The 15,743-nt window shown below is 34.7% G+C and overlaps 1 protein-coding gene across 1 annotated transcript in view; it reads right to left on the bottom strand.

Annotated features, from left to right (window-relative positions):
- Nucleotides 1–651: 651 nt before the first annotated feature.
- Nucleotides 652–15,743, bottom strand: part of fng (Fringe glycosyltransferase) — a 510,279-nt gene continuing 495,187 nt past the window's right edge. Inside the window, exons 9-10 of the mRNA XM_072525349.1 lie at nt 15,561–15,643; nt 652–9,361 (exon numbers count right to left, since the gene is read on the bottom strand). Coding sequence (XP_072381450.1) covers nt 9,301–9,361; nt 15,561–15,643 — 144 coding nt within the window. The 3' untranslated portion in view covers nt 652–9,300. The remainder of the gene's footprint in view (nt 9,362–15,560; nt 15,644–15,743) is intronic.

Genomic DNA, 15,743 nt, shown 5'->3' with positions numbered 1-15,743 from the left:
GAAGACATGGTTGCAACCGAAAACCAAGGTTTTACGAAAATCCGTTTACGGAATTATTTCACAGCATGTTTCAAAATTAGGATAAAAAACCACATTTCGATTAACCCCGTAAAAATACAAAATTGTATTGTAGGACATCGAATGGTACGTAGTCTGATTTCCAAATTAAGATTTCTGCGCGTTAGGAGTGGAGTTAGGAGTCTTTGTGCGTATAAATGCTGATCTGGCAATCTCTATTCGCCTGTTTATTTCTGTAGTATGATCATTGGTTTCATTCAACAAAGTTCTCAAGTACCGATATTTTTCCAAATGTTCTATCACGTCATTATTAATTATCCGGAGAAGCTACACAAATTAGGTACCTGAGAACTTTTATATTCCCTAGATTTAATTTATTTGTCTTAATTTCCTTTTACTAGTGTCATGAGACTGAATAGGCCATTAATGTAAAGTCTTGACAGGACTATATGGGACAGGCGGCACAAGGTCTCTTGGCTTTAGATTATTTTATGATGATACTGTATTACTAAAGTAATAATAATAAAGATGTACACCAGTACATATTAAACATTATTACGTTATTTCTAATTTTCGTTGGAATATTTCTAATAATTTATAAACCATTGAAGTTTATATTAATAAAAAACTAAATTTATAACAAAAATTTATTTACAAACAAATTATAAAAATACAATATTTAATACAATTTTTACATAACTATAAAATATCAATATAAATTATCATATATGCACTGTTTGAGCAATTGCATCGTGTTAAAAGAATTCTATAAACATTGCACCTACAGAAAAAAACATTGCATCTATGTATGGAATAAGCGGGATATATATATATATATATATATATATATATATATATATATATATATATATATATATATATATATATACATATATTCATGTTGGAACATTTGACAGATTATCTTTAGAATCGTATTGAAGATGAAAAAAATAAAAAAAAGAAACAGATATCATGGTATTTTATGATACTAGATGATGATGAAAGAGATGATGTAGAATTTCATTACTAGATATTAAGTATAAAATTTTTATAATTGTACAATGATATTTGCTTAGTTTTTCTAATTTGAATCCTAATTAACTGTCAAATCTTAGATTGACAAAAAACTTGGGGTACAAAGAACTGTTAAGTTTCGTGATTAATTTGAAATTAATACTTAGTGCAGCTGCTTGTACCCCTTATTTTATATTATACAATTTATGTAATATACTCAGAGTATCACAAAAAATAGTCAGCCGTACAGGTTTATCTACTAGACTGACTGACATTAGACATTTACTAAAAATTAGATAGCCAAAATAATGTTTATCGTATATTGTTCAATTAGGCTGCACTGGTAGAGCTAGATCATTGTTAAGTGATCCTGGCTGAAGGGCTCTACTCAGAATTTATCGACACTTCCAACGCCGCGCGCCGGTTTATTTGTACTGGTGAAGAATCATGACGCAATCTTTCACTTTTACCAATATTTACATCCTTGTAAATCATCGAAGACAAAACCAAGTACATGTTGGTTACTAAGGATACTATAGCAAATAAGGAATGCAAAAAAAAGCATTTGAAAGTCATATCTTTGAACGTATTGACAGCTTTACACACCTTGGCTCGCTAGTGACTACTGCCAATAAAACAAGTGAAAAAATTAAAAGACGAATAAACCTTACAAATAGGGCATACTATGGACTCCACACGATCCAAAGAAAAACTAAAATTATTATATACAAAACACTGCTGAGGTCGGTCCTCACACATGGGGCGGAAACATGGACTCTAACGCAGAAGCTCCAAAAACATTTGGAGCTATAAACGATCAAGGGCAGTGGCGCAAAGGATTTAATTTCGAATTATACCAACTATTTGATGAACCAGATATCGTAACGTTCTTAACTATTTATTGAACCAGATATCGCAACGTTCATTAAAACACATGCCCGACACATAATTCGAATGCCTGACAACATGACAGCTAAAAAGCTAACATGAACAGATATAGAAAGAAGAAGACAGCGAATTATGTAGTTAGATGGAGTTGAGACCGACTTAGAGATACTAAAGATCAGAAGAACACGTTGCCAGAAACCGAACGGAATGGCGACCAATCTTAGAGCAGACCAGGATCCACAGAGGATTGTCAAACCAAAGATTATGATGATGACAGAACAGACCAGAAATTATTTTGAAACGATTAAAAGACTCCTATCTGATTCTCGAATAAAACTCGAAACTCGACCGCTGCTCAACTCTTCTCTATGCATTAATTCGTGAACCCTTAAATCATCAATCATAATAAATTGGTGGCATTTAAAATTTAGATCTATCAGAGGATTTTTAAGATTTTATGGACATCTCTGCTTCAATCGAAGAAGTGCTGTGCAGAGTGGGTCAGGAACGAGAAATTTTCAACACAGTGAAAGTAAGGAAAAAATCAAATGTAGGTCACATACTGAGAAATAATAAGTGAATACTTAACTAACTGAACTATCGTGAGTAAGAACAGCTAAAGACAGAAAGAAGTTTGCAATTTTAGTAGCTCCATTGAGAAGAGGGGAAGAAAAATTATGATACTCGAGTTCAATTATCTAGGATCCTACATTAGTAATCCAGGAGAAGAGCACCAAAATGAGATTGATACGCGCCTTAATTTTTATTATAATTAGTTACGGATGCGAAACATGAACAATAAAATTGATTGTTACAAAAATTCCAAAATGCCTTTGAGATGTGGTATTAAGAAGAATGCTTCAGATCTCATGGAAAAAGCCCAGAACAAGTCACTCAATCCTCCAAGAGCTTAACGTTAAGTTAAAGTTTTTCCGACAAATTGCACGAAGAAGTAATAATGATCTTATAACTTCTCAGACTTCTAGACTTAAATTTCGGAAATCGTTGAAGGTTACAGAGGCAGTCGTTCCTCCATTCAATAGACATCTTCTGAGTCCATGAAAGTAGCTCGTGATAGAAGCCGATGGAAAGAGATAGTTGCTCGTATGGTAGAAAATTACGACAATTAGTAATGAGAAAACGACTATAGTTAAAATCGACATTACGATAAGCTTTTTAAAAGTACAAAACAAAATATCAATGTGCTTTTTTGATATAAAGAAGAACATGTCAAAGGTGACACGTTTTGTATTATTATAAAAGTCCTATGCAGAACAAAATATCTTTAAAATCGAATAACAGCAGCCATGCGCAAAGAATTTATTTTTATATTTTGGCCATGTAATTACTAAAATAGAAAGTTCTAAATATATATACACTTGAGAGCAAAAAAATCGACTCACTCGATGAATTGGATAGCGAGCTTCCAAAAATAATTGTTTTATGCAAATTAGCAACGTGTTGTAAAATTTCCCTACTTCTGTATGGCACAGGAAATGCAGTAAACATTGTAACGGGCATGTTCTACACAATGTAGACCTCTATGAGTTTGCCGGTGGTCATCTCAGTCGCTTTTCAAACGTTGACGTGTGTCCTGAGTGCCTTTCGGAATCGGAACGCGACATAAGTTGAGCTTAAAAATCCTTTAGGAATGTACGAGGCGTCATTGTCACTTAATGGACAGTTGAGAGAAGACTTAAGGGTGCCATTTTAACACCCAGACGAGCTAACACAGGGCCCAAATTGAACGCACGTCAGAAACAAGCTCGACTTCAGGTTGCCCGAGAACACGTCAATTGGAACCTTGGCTAATGGAGCAAAGTTTTATTCTTTGACGAATGTCAAATGTGCTTGTATAACAATGATAGAAGACGACGCGTCTAATGAGAATCAAAAAACAATTAGCTCAGTGCTGCAGTGTCGAAACAGTGGGCTATGGAGGTGGTTCCAAAGACAGCTTGTGTTCGTGCCCGGTGGTGGTCGCGGAGGGGGCTTGGCAGCGGATCGTTAAATTACGGATATTCTCCAAGACCATGTTGTTCCTTACGCCTGCTACATAGGTGACGGCTTCATGCTAAATATTGATAACGCTCGATGTCACACAGCGCGGATTACGAAAGATTACCTGGCCAACACCAATATACCAACAATGTACTGACCTCTGTTGAGTCCGGATATAAATCCCATCGATCATCTATGGGATGAACTTAAAGGCAGGGTTTGGATCCGTAATCTAGCACCAGCGACAGCGGCGGAGCTAAAAACTTCATTAGATGAAGAGTAGGAAGCGATTCCTCAGGAATCAGTCAGAAACTTAATAAGGAACTTAAGAAATCGCATGAAAAGTGTAATACAACTCAGAGTAGGAAATACTCAGTATTAATTTTGACTTTTTATGTAAATTTACATTTATGTTCATTGCATATTGACTTACATTTATAACATGTTTTCTCAGATACAATATTAAATTATCTTTGTTATGTTCGTTACTTACTAACTTTATAAATATTGGTTTCATTGCAATAAAAATTACTTCTGATCACGATGTTTCACAATCAAAATGAAGAAATATATTTATTTTACTTTTGAGTCGATTTTTTTGCTCGCATGTGTAGTTGTAGTAGTGTGAAATTTAAAAATATATATTTCTTTGCTTGGTGAAGTATTGAAAAGATAAATTTAGCTAAATGATACATATATAGCAGAAAGCGGTAAAAGACTAGCCTTATCAAATATTACACTTTCACATAGTACATACCTACATCTCTAATTTTAACATGGTATATAAAAATTTGAAGTATATTTACAACATCACAGATACTGATAAGCAATTAATTTGTAAGAATTTTGTTCTTTGAGTCTTTTGTGCGAAACCATATACGGACATATATAGGGTTATAATATAGTGATTTAGGCAACCATATCATAAGCATTTTTTAGTTGGACGCCGACCGTCTCGGAATGGTGACGGGACGAAAAGTCAAAGGTTTAATCCCCTCGGACATATCGTCCTGGTACAACTTCGTTAGGGTATTAGAAACCCAACACTACCTGGGAGAGTCACAGGTAAAGATGTAAAAAAAAGTTATCTTTTAATATATAGCTGATAGTTTGTGATTTACTTCAAGAGTAAGTCTTCAAGACTGTACTTTAACATACACAGATGTTACAGTAATTGCCGAAGTTTAGTGATAGCAAGTGTTTCAGTTTGTTTTTTCTCTTTTTTTTTTTTCTTATTTTAGGATAATGTCTTGTTTTTTTTTGTTGGAGCCTAAGTTGGGATCCCGATGTCCAACTTTCATCTCAACGTTTGGGGGGTCGTCTAGGTTGACTGCTGGTTTAGGTTTCTCTTCCTTTGCAATATTTGCAAGTCTGTTATCACCCATTTTAGAAGCTTTATTTAGCGTGCAGGTATTGTTTCAGAAATGTAGAGATGTCAGCTGTAATGTTTTTGCATGCCTGATTGACTACAAGAAGGCTTTCGATAGAGTCAGGCATGAACAAATGTTGGAAGTGCTGAAGAGGACAGGGATTGACGGAAAATACTTAAAAATAATAGCTAACCTGTATTGGAATCAATCAGCGTTAGTCCAAATAGATGGAGAATATACAGATCAGGTTAAAATCTTAAGGGGAGTGAGACAGAGGTGCATAATTTCACCACTGATATTCAATCTGTACTCGGAGCACATTTTTGAAGAGTTTCTAAAAGGGCTGCAAAACTGAATGAACAAAACAACGGAAACAAGTAGAACATATGGATTGTATATAAACACCAGCAAAACCAAGCTAATGATCATCAGCAAGGAAAACATAACTGGAGCAAATCTGTATGTGAACCAAATGAAAGTTGAATGTGTCTCACAGTACAACTACTTGGGAACTATAATCAATGAGTCGTGGGACAATACCCAGGAGATTAAATGTCGCATCGGAAAGGCAGAAAGTGCATTCTTGACTATGAGCTCTCTGTTCAAGAGCCATAACCTCATCCTAGAAACAAAAATAAGACTCCCTAAATGTTACGAGTACTCAGTGCTTCTGTACGGAGTGGAAACGTGAACATTGAAGGCGGAAACTCTATCAAAACTTCAGGCTTTTGAGCTATGGTTATACAGAAGGGCCCTGAAGATACCATGGATAGACAAAATCACCAATGAAGAAGTACTACGGAGGATTAATACAAACCTCAGATTTGGTCAACATCGTGAAGGGTCGTAAGCTGCAGTACTTAAGACATATAATGAGAAATCAAGGCAGATATGAGCGACTCCAACGCATTTTGCAAGGTAAAATTGAAGGGAAAAGGGAACCAGGACGAAGAAGAATATCCTGGCTTGCTAACCTAAGAGCATGGTATAGAAAGACCTTAACACAGCTATTCCGTATAGCAACCAACAACGTTATCATAGCCAGAATGATCGCTAACGTTCGGAACGGGGAACGGACAGACATCCTAAGAAGAAGATTATGCCATGCTCTTTTTCTGAATCTAGAACATTTTACACCGACTTACATGTTACATAGTGTCCTGATATCGCTGCTTCTCGCTCTACATCTAAGTTTTTTGCCCGTGTTGATCTTAGGATCTTCATTCCTTTCGTTCTTACTAATTGCTTAAGTAATAGTTATTCATCCTTGTGTTTTTTATTATTGTAAGAGAAAATTTTCCACTACAGGGTTGAAGTCTGAGCCAACGTCTGTCTTAATGCGTATAATTCCATTTTTAAATATAGATATTTATTTAAATAGATATTTTGGATAGATCCATTTAAAAAAATTGAGAAAATCGTAATTTCGTTTTGTAGTTCACCCTGTATATAAATTTAGTTAGTCAATGATTTCAATTAAACTTAATTTAAAAACTACAATATGTTGTTTACTTTATTATATAAAATAAATAATTGTTTATGCATTACTTCTTTATATACATGGTGTTGATTTTATAGGGATACTCTATAATAATACAAAACAAAATGAGAGGAATATAAATATGACAAAATATACAGGGTGTTTCAAAAATATATGTCATAAATTAAATCACGCATTCCGGGGACAAAAATAAGTTTATTGAATTTAACTTACCTTAGTACAAAAGTAAACACAAAAAAAGTTACAGCCTTTTGAAGTTACAAAATAAAAATTGTTTTTTTGCATTATCTCCTAAACTACTTGACATTTTGTAATAAAAATGGACACGTTACTTTCTTGTTCTGAAATATTTTTCATAAAAAAGAAACAAAATTTTAAGGGGGGTGTGCAGCCCTAAATCCCCCCAAACTTTTGAGTACGTTCAAATCAAACGAATTTTGTGGCATCATTAGTTAAACACATTATTTTTAAAACTTTTTTGCCTCCTATGACTTTTTCGAAAAACTAGTTTTTTCCTAGTTGGCCATAAAATTACAATTCGTTTCTACGAATACAATAATTGCAAACAGTTCCATCAATAATAGTCAATAATTTGAAGCTATTATTTTTATTAAATTTGATAAATTTGTAATATCAAAAATTTTGATATTACAATGGCCTACACATTTCAGGAAATGGCAGATATGGATTTAACTTTGGGTAAGTTGGATCAGATTAAATTAAGATTTCAATAAACTATCGGGAATATCGTAGGTGAATGTCAAGGAAATAGTGTAGCAGCCGCAAGGCGTTATGCAGTAAATCACCCCAATCGAAATACACTCGATAGACAATTATTTCTGACCATTGATCGTCGTTTACGGGAAATGGTCACATTCCAACCGCAAGTTGCTGCCAATAGTGGCCGACCAATAATGGATGCAACTGATGAAGACATTTTAGAAATCATTGAAGTCCCTGGAACAAGTACAAGGGTAATAGCTGCTCAAATAAATGTTCCTCACGTAAGGGTTTGGAGGCGTTTAAAGGATCAGCTGCTTAAACCCTATCACTTAACAACGGTCCAAGAGTTATCGGTTGAAGATTATCCTAAAAGGATTGGATTTTGCGATTGGTTGTTAATGGAAAACACTCGAAATGTTAATTTTATTAGAAATATTTTGTTTACCGACGAGGCTACCTTCAGTAGAAATGGAATAACAAACCATCATAACGAGCACATTTGGGCTAACGAAAATCCTCACGCCAAAAAAACGACTTATAGCAAAAGGACTTTCAAAGTTAATGTTTGGGCAGGAATTGTGGGCAACAATTTAAATGGTGATAATTATTTGCAGTTCTTGACAAACGATTTACAAGAGTATTTGGAAGAAGTGAATATTGCAATAAGGCAAAATATGTGGTTTCTACAAGATGGCGCTGCACCGCATTACAGTAATGAAGCCCAGGAATACTTTTGCAGGCAGTATCCTGGTCGGAAGATTTGAAGGGGTCGTGACGCACCTATTTCTTGGCCACCCAGAAGTCCAGGTCTTAGAGAAAGTAATGTGTCCATTTTTATTACAAAATGTCAAGTAGTTTAGGAGCAAACGCAAAAAAACATATTTTATTTTGTAACTTCAAAGGGCTGTAACTTTTTTTGTGTACAGTTTTGTACTAAGGTGAGTCGGATTCAATCAATTTATTTTTGTCCCCGGAATGCGTGATTTAATTTATGACATACCTTTTTGAAACACCCTGTGTGTCCCATTTAAATAAAATTTATGTTTGCTATAACACGTAGTTATTAATCATCCTGTAGAATTCTACATATTTTCCAAGTATGGAGAATATCATTGCCTACATTTTTTAGAAGTAAGTTTATTGGATATTCGATACCATAATGGAATTATAGACCGATGTCGCACTAAAAACTCACCCTGTATATGCTTCGGCTCTGTCAAGTTTATTTTAATGTATATATATATATATATATATATATATATATATATATATATATATATATATATATATATTGCTTTCATTTACGTTACTTCTTTACTTAAGTTACTATTGTTCCTTAAAATTTTTGATTTATTGCACTGTTTATTCGTTGTTTTTTCTTCGTTTTTTTTATTTATCGAAATGCCTCTTTTCTTTTTGGATTCTTCTTTTAAAATTAACAAAAAAGATATTTTTTCATTAAAAAATGTTTCAATATTTTATTAAAACGTCAGCGTTGCCTGTTTTAACAACCAGCAGTCAGAAACCAAGCCCCTAACTGTCCTGTAAATATCAATCACCAGAACTTGCTACATATTAATTGTCAATCAATTATGTTTTCATCTCCAAAATATCTTTTCAAATCATTCCTATCACCTTATACGGTACGATCATTTTTATAGCCAGACAAAACACCGTTCTAATAGAATATAATCACAATGCCATCTAATGATAGGTCTTTTCATTATAACTGACCAAAATTCTTACAATTTAGCCGCGTCCTTATATATTATTAACTTCTTTTTTCTACCTCCGCCTTGGACAAAAGCTGAAGTACGGGAATAAAAAACAATGAAGGGACAAAAACCTGAAAAAGAGTGGTATTTTAGTAAATATGACGAGTCATGGTTACAAATAACATAGGAGGTTACGTAGGGCTGTAAGTAAAAGGTATAACGTGCCAGTTTATCATACATAATTAGTATTATAATTATTGTATAATGACTTTGATATTTACCAACTTTTACATTCAAATTGAATCTGTAATATTATTTTAAAAACTTAATATATAATAATAGGATACCATAAAAACGCGGTGTTTCAAAAAGGGAAAAAATTGGATATTCTTTGACTACACGTTTACAAGCAATAGAAGATTGCGAAGTTTACGTACAACATTTCTACTTTCTCTACAAAACTCTACAAAAAACGTAGAAATTAAATTAGGAAATAAGACCTTGCCACTTACATGCGCACAGGACCAATGAGGAGAAGCGTAGCAAAGTATTTAAGCGAAGCACACAGAGGCCTAAATTCAAGATTCGAAACCTCTTTAAAGTCCTTCTTCTTCTTAGGGTGCCTGTCCGTTCCGAACGTTGGCGATCATTCTGGTTATAATGAATTTGTTGGTTGCTATATAGAATAGCTGTGTTGAGATTTTTCTATTCCATGCTCTCAAGTTAGCAAACCAAGATGTTCTTCTTCGTCCTGGGGCCCTTTTTCCTTCAATTTTGCCTTGCAAAATGCATTGGAGTAGCTCATATCCTTGATTTCGCATTATATGTCACAAGTACTGCAGCTTACGGCCCTTCACGATATTGACCAAATCTGAGGTTGTGGTAATCCTCTGTAGTACTTCTTCATTGGTGATATTGTCTATCCATGGTATCTTCGGGGCACTTCTGTATAACCATAGCTCAAAAGCCTGAAGTTTTATTTGAGTTTCCGCCTTCAATGTCCACGTTTCTACTCCGTACAAACACGCTGACTAAACGTAACATTTAAGGAGCCTTATTTTTGTTTCTAGGGTGAGGTTATGGCCCTTGAACACAGAGCTCATAGTCAAGAATGCACTTTTTGCCTTTCCGATGCAACATGTAGTCTTTTGAGTATTATCCCACGACTCATTGATTATAGTTCCCAAGTAGTTGTACTGTGACACACGTTCAATTCTCATTTGGTTCACATACAGATTTGCTCCAGTTATGTTTTGCTTGCTGATGATCATTAGCTTGGTTTTGCTGGTGTTTATATCCAGTTCATATATGTTTCATGTTCTTATTGTTTCCGTTATTTTGTTCATTAAGTTTTGCAGCCTTTCTATGGAATTGGAAAACACTATTGTATCATCTGCATACCGTATGTTATTGAGCTTAACACCATTTATTAAGATGCCTTCATCAATATCTTCTAGAGCCTCTTCAAAAATCCAAAAATCAAAATGTGCTCAGAGTACAGATTGAATATCAGTGGTAAAATTGGCCACCCCTGTCTCACTCCCCTTAAAATTTTGACCTGATCTGTATATGTATATCTATTCGGAGCACCGCTGATTGATTCCAATACAGGTTAACTATTACTTTTAGGTCTCTTCCGTCAATCCCTGTCCTCTTCAGTACTTCCATCATTTGTTCATGCCTGGCTCTATCGAAAGCCTTCTTGTAGTCAATCAGGCATGCAAAAACATCACATATAACATCTCTACATTTCTAAAATAATACTGCACGGTAAATAAAGCTTCCCTCGTACCAACAGCGTTCAAAAGTCTAAACTGATTGGGCGCAATTTGTTCCTCGCATTTCCGGTAAATTCTTTTGTGGATGACTTTTAAAAACAGCTTCAGCAGATGACTCATCAGGTTTATGGTCTTATTGTCTTCACAAACTTTTGCTCCTGGTTTTTTGGGCAATGGTATGAACTCCGATTTGAGCCACTCTACTGTTATTTTTCCTGCCCTGTATATTTCATTAAATATTTCAATTATTATTTTTATTTGTTCTGCATCTAATAGCTTCAGCAGTTCTGCAGGAATTTCATCAAGTCCCGATGCCTTTCCATCCTTCATTTGTCTGACGGCTGCCGTTTTTTCTTCTGGTAGGATTTCGGGACCTGAATTTTCTTCAATGGTGGATTCTTGTGTTGTTCTAAGGTCGTGGAAAAGTTTCTCCAAGTACTCTTCCCATACCTTCTTTTTATCTTCTTTAGTTATGGCAAGATTGCCTTCATCATCTGTTATTTCTCCGCTGTTGCGTTTTCGGAACTTTCCAGCTACCTCCTTCACCTTTCGATGGACATTGGCGTTATCATATCGACTCTGATACTCTATTTCTTGACATTGTTCTGTTTTTTGTTTCTCTTTGGCTTCTCTTACCTTTCTTCTGAGGATGGTATGTATTCTCTTATATTCTTGGAGATTTTCTTGGTTTTGTTTCTCTGATCCATAAGTTCAAGTATTTCATGGCTCATTCACGATTTCCATTTCCCTGTATCTTTTTTTAGGTGTTGTTTTTTTATTTCTATGTATTAAATTCCTAACAAAAGAACTTTTGTAAATACTATTGTAACATACTATGTCGAAATAATCTCCCAAGCCACAATATACTCAATAATCTATTTCGTCGTAAGGAAAACATTAATCGCCCGATTATGACTCCCACAGACGAAAACACAATAAGGGAACTGTGCAGTTTAGGCAAAAACATAACTGCCAGCCCGAAAAATTTCTACAGAGAACATTCGTTACTATTAGAATGATTATCAATGCATAACTACAATTTTGGTATTTTCCTACCTGCTAGTAAATATTAAAATTATAATATTCTAGACATATTCTATATAAATAGTAAAATAGCAAATAAAATAATGATTGCTGGATAAATCCTGGAAAACTTTGAATTCTACAGACCAATTTCACTACTCAACACTCTAGCCAAGGTCTACTATCGTCTCCTCAAGATAGTCTCCTCTAAGATATTCTCGTGAAGTTCCTACATGCAGATAATATTATTACAAATTTTCAATTTGGATTCGTGCCGGGATATGTAACTTAAAATCCATTGATTTATAAAGTATCTCTGATATCATACTGATACCTCAATAAAAAAAAACCATTCGAATGAAGGTAGCACAAAAATTTAGTGAACCATTTACCCTTAAAGTAGGAGTTCCCTAGAAGGAGTAAAGATTAGATTATCATTCTCATGTCATACGCGGTCTATACACATGATTTTCTTATTCCACATCGGCTAACCTTAAAAACCCTTCTGTAAGTAGATGATACGGTGCTCTTCCGTTGGTAGAGGTCTAACGATATTCAATATCATGCAACGACAAATAAACATCGTCCAAAAATGGTGCACAAAATGGCGAATGACACTCAATGCTAGTAAAATATAACCCATCGTATTCAGCACTTCTAGCTACAATACATGTATCAATCCCCCTCCCTCGCTGACCCACCACAGCGAGAGAGAGAAATAGAGACTATAGTTCCAATCAGTGGTGTCATACTTGAGTGTCCAATGAATTGAGACACCCAGATTAAAACTACCGTTAATAGAGAAAGAAGTCGAGCAGGTCTACTGGAAGTGCAAAGCGGTAAATTTGGTGTCACGGACAAATCGACACTAATGCACAACTACAAAAGTCCGGCCATACGACCCGTTTTACGCACTTCCTAAGTACAAACAGAGAAATTAGATCCTAAAGACGAAGAGAAGAATTCTCTCCTTCCTTCCTTTCCAGAATCCTTAGGTAAGAAATACGTCCTCAGGAAAATTCAAGACCCTAACATTAGGGCTCAAAACGTTGTAGGGATGCTTTGTCGCCCTTGAGGACGTTTCCTGCCATCACTAATCAGGAAGTTGGTGACTTCTGCCGGTCACGAACTTCCTGATAATAACATGTCCTCAAAAATACTCCTCATAAGTACCGAAATGTCAAAAATTTTAAAAAAAGGCAAGACGAGATTGGTTTTTGTGGTTCCCAATCATTGAACAGTATTACCTGCCTTAGGTGAGGTTGTAACCACAGCTTTCAAGTATTGCAGAAGGACCAAAGAATCTGAAAAGATAAGTTTTTTTATAATGCTCACAAAAGCCTTCCACCAACTTTCATTAATTTTCTTTTTTAGGGATGATTAATCCTTAGACTAGACCAGACCCAGTCTGAACTGGGATTCCTTAAAAAGGCAATGAGCCTAAAATTAGGATACGGAGGTAAATGTGATTTTTACGACTTTAAAAGGGTTTTCAGCCTTACAACAGACTGCATATGCAGACGATGTAGCCATCATTAGTAGGAATAAGCCACGACTAATGGAAGTGTTCAAACAAATTGATCCTGAAGCAAGAAAAAGAGGTCTTAAAATAAACGAAGCAAAAACGAAGTATATGACAGTCAAAAGAATATCTGACAATGAAAATAATATCACAATAGACAACTATACTATCGAACGAGTGGATGCCTTTACATATCTCGGCACAGAAATCAATCAGAAGAACTCCGTAAGTAGCGAAATTAATGCACGTATTTCCAGCGGGAATCGTACATACTATGCTAATAAAAGATTGATGACATCAAAATTATTAGATAAAAGAACCAAAATGACTATCTACAGAACACTGATTAGACCCGTAGTAACCTATAAATGTGAAACTTGGGTAATGACGAAAAAAGATGAAGCCCAACTCAGGACATTCGAGAGAAAAATACTGAGGAAAGTATATGGCCCGGTACAAGAGGAAGTTGGCACATGGAGAATCAGGAGAAACGACGAGGTTAATGAGTTAAATGAAGGTTATGACATTGTAAGATTTGTGAAAAGTCAAAGACTGTCATGGCTGGGACATGTGCAGAGACAAAGCGATGCAAAAACAACTAAGAAAATGTTACAATGGAAGCCCATAGGAAGGCAAAAAAAAGGAAGGCCCAGAACGAGATGGTTGGATGACGTGGAAGACGGCCTGAAAACAATGAACATAAGACAATGGAGAAGAAGGGCACAAGAGATATCTGAATGGAAGGACATAGCCAGACAGGCAAAGACCCATCCAGGGTTATGATGCCAAAAGAAGAAGAAGAAGAAGCCTTACAATAGAAGCGTTGGCATACTTATGTTTTTTAATTTGTTTTATGTTGACAATCACTCTTCCATGAAGTATTTGTAACCTAGGTATAAGACGTATGTTTTTAATACTTAATTGTAAAAAATTAATTTCTCTTAAAATATTGTTCCTTATAGGAAGCTCTGAAGATGGCACGTTGCATACCGAAAGTACTCAGCTGATTTTAATAAAAAAATTTACACACTATCTTACACACTTAGTGTTTTGAGAACATCTGCTATTTTTTCATTTGTATTTATAAAAAGTAATTTTTGTATTTTAAAGTATTTACAAAATAAATCAAGAATATTTTATTTTTCCCCAAATGTTTTAATAGGGCGACTATGTAAACATTGAAACACGTTGTAGACCCTAAACGTCTGTTTGAATTTTACCACCTATTAGAGTAAGAATGTCATTTCCATGTTTAACTCCACAACTTGACTCTACAAATTAATGAGAGACTAGCGGCGCCCTTTCTCACTTTTCTAACTCCAGTCAAGAGGCAAGGACACGAAGAATTTTGTTAACAAGGGTCTCTTCACCGGAGAAGAGGACAACAAGAGATTTGCTGCATGTGTGCTCCTTCGAAAACTTGTCGCCTTTAATTAGTTGGATTTATTATCCGAATTCAAGTGTTGGGTACCTACTTCGGTTTGTGTTCTTTATGTACTTTACTCTTGTGTTGCAGGGTTTCAGTGAATCTGTTTATCGTAGAGGGTAAATACATTTGTGCATTTTTTTAGATTGTGTACTGACGAAAAAATGTTCAGGGGCAACAGCTTAATATAATATTACATAAAGTTTTTTTTAACTGATGTTACAAAATGTGTTTGTGCGTTTGTTTATTAGGGTTTGCTAGAATGGGTTTCTCACGGACTCCTATATTGTCACTTATACACTTATCTACCTCACTTTGTTTGCTCCGAGTCGTTTTTCTTTTTTAATTTTCTGCTTTTCTTTAATGGTCACACTACCGTAGATTTTTCTCTGAAAGTTCCATTGAAATAAACTATTAAATTGTTCTATATATTCCATTAAGAAAAATTATGTGAAGCATATCAGTGGCAGTCAGTCAGGAATTAAAGTTGTATCACTTTAGTGGTAAATGTCAATTTAAAGCCCTAATAACCCTAGTAACGTCTTTAAATATTATTATTAAAACTATGGTATTTAATTTACCTATATTGATCTTCACTTTCACTAAAACCATCAATTTTGACTACATTCCACTCATCTTTCGCCTTTGCATAACTGAAGGAAATCTGTAACAAAAAAATTATATACTGTAGGCACATAGATAAGCATATACATATATGTATACAGTACGTGAAGTTTTGGATTAAATATTACAAACTACATAAA

This window comes from Diabrotica undecimpunctata, chromosome 3 (genome assembly GCF_040954645.1).
Source record: "Diabrotica undecimpunctata isolate CICGRU chromosome 3, icDiaUnde3, whole genome shotgun sequence".
Classification (NCBI taxonomy): domain Eukaryota; kingdom Metazoa; phylum Arthropoda; class Insecta; order Coleoptera; family Chrysomelidae; genus Diabrotica; species Diabrotica undecimpunctata.
The sequence above is the reverse complement of the archived record's forward strand: the minus strand, read 5'-3'. Positions and strand labels throughout refer to the sequence as shown.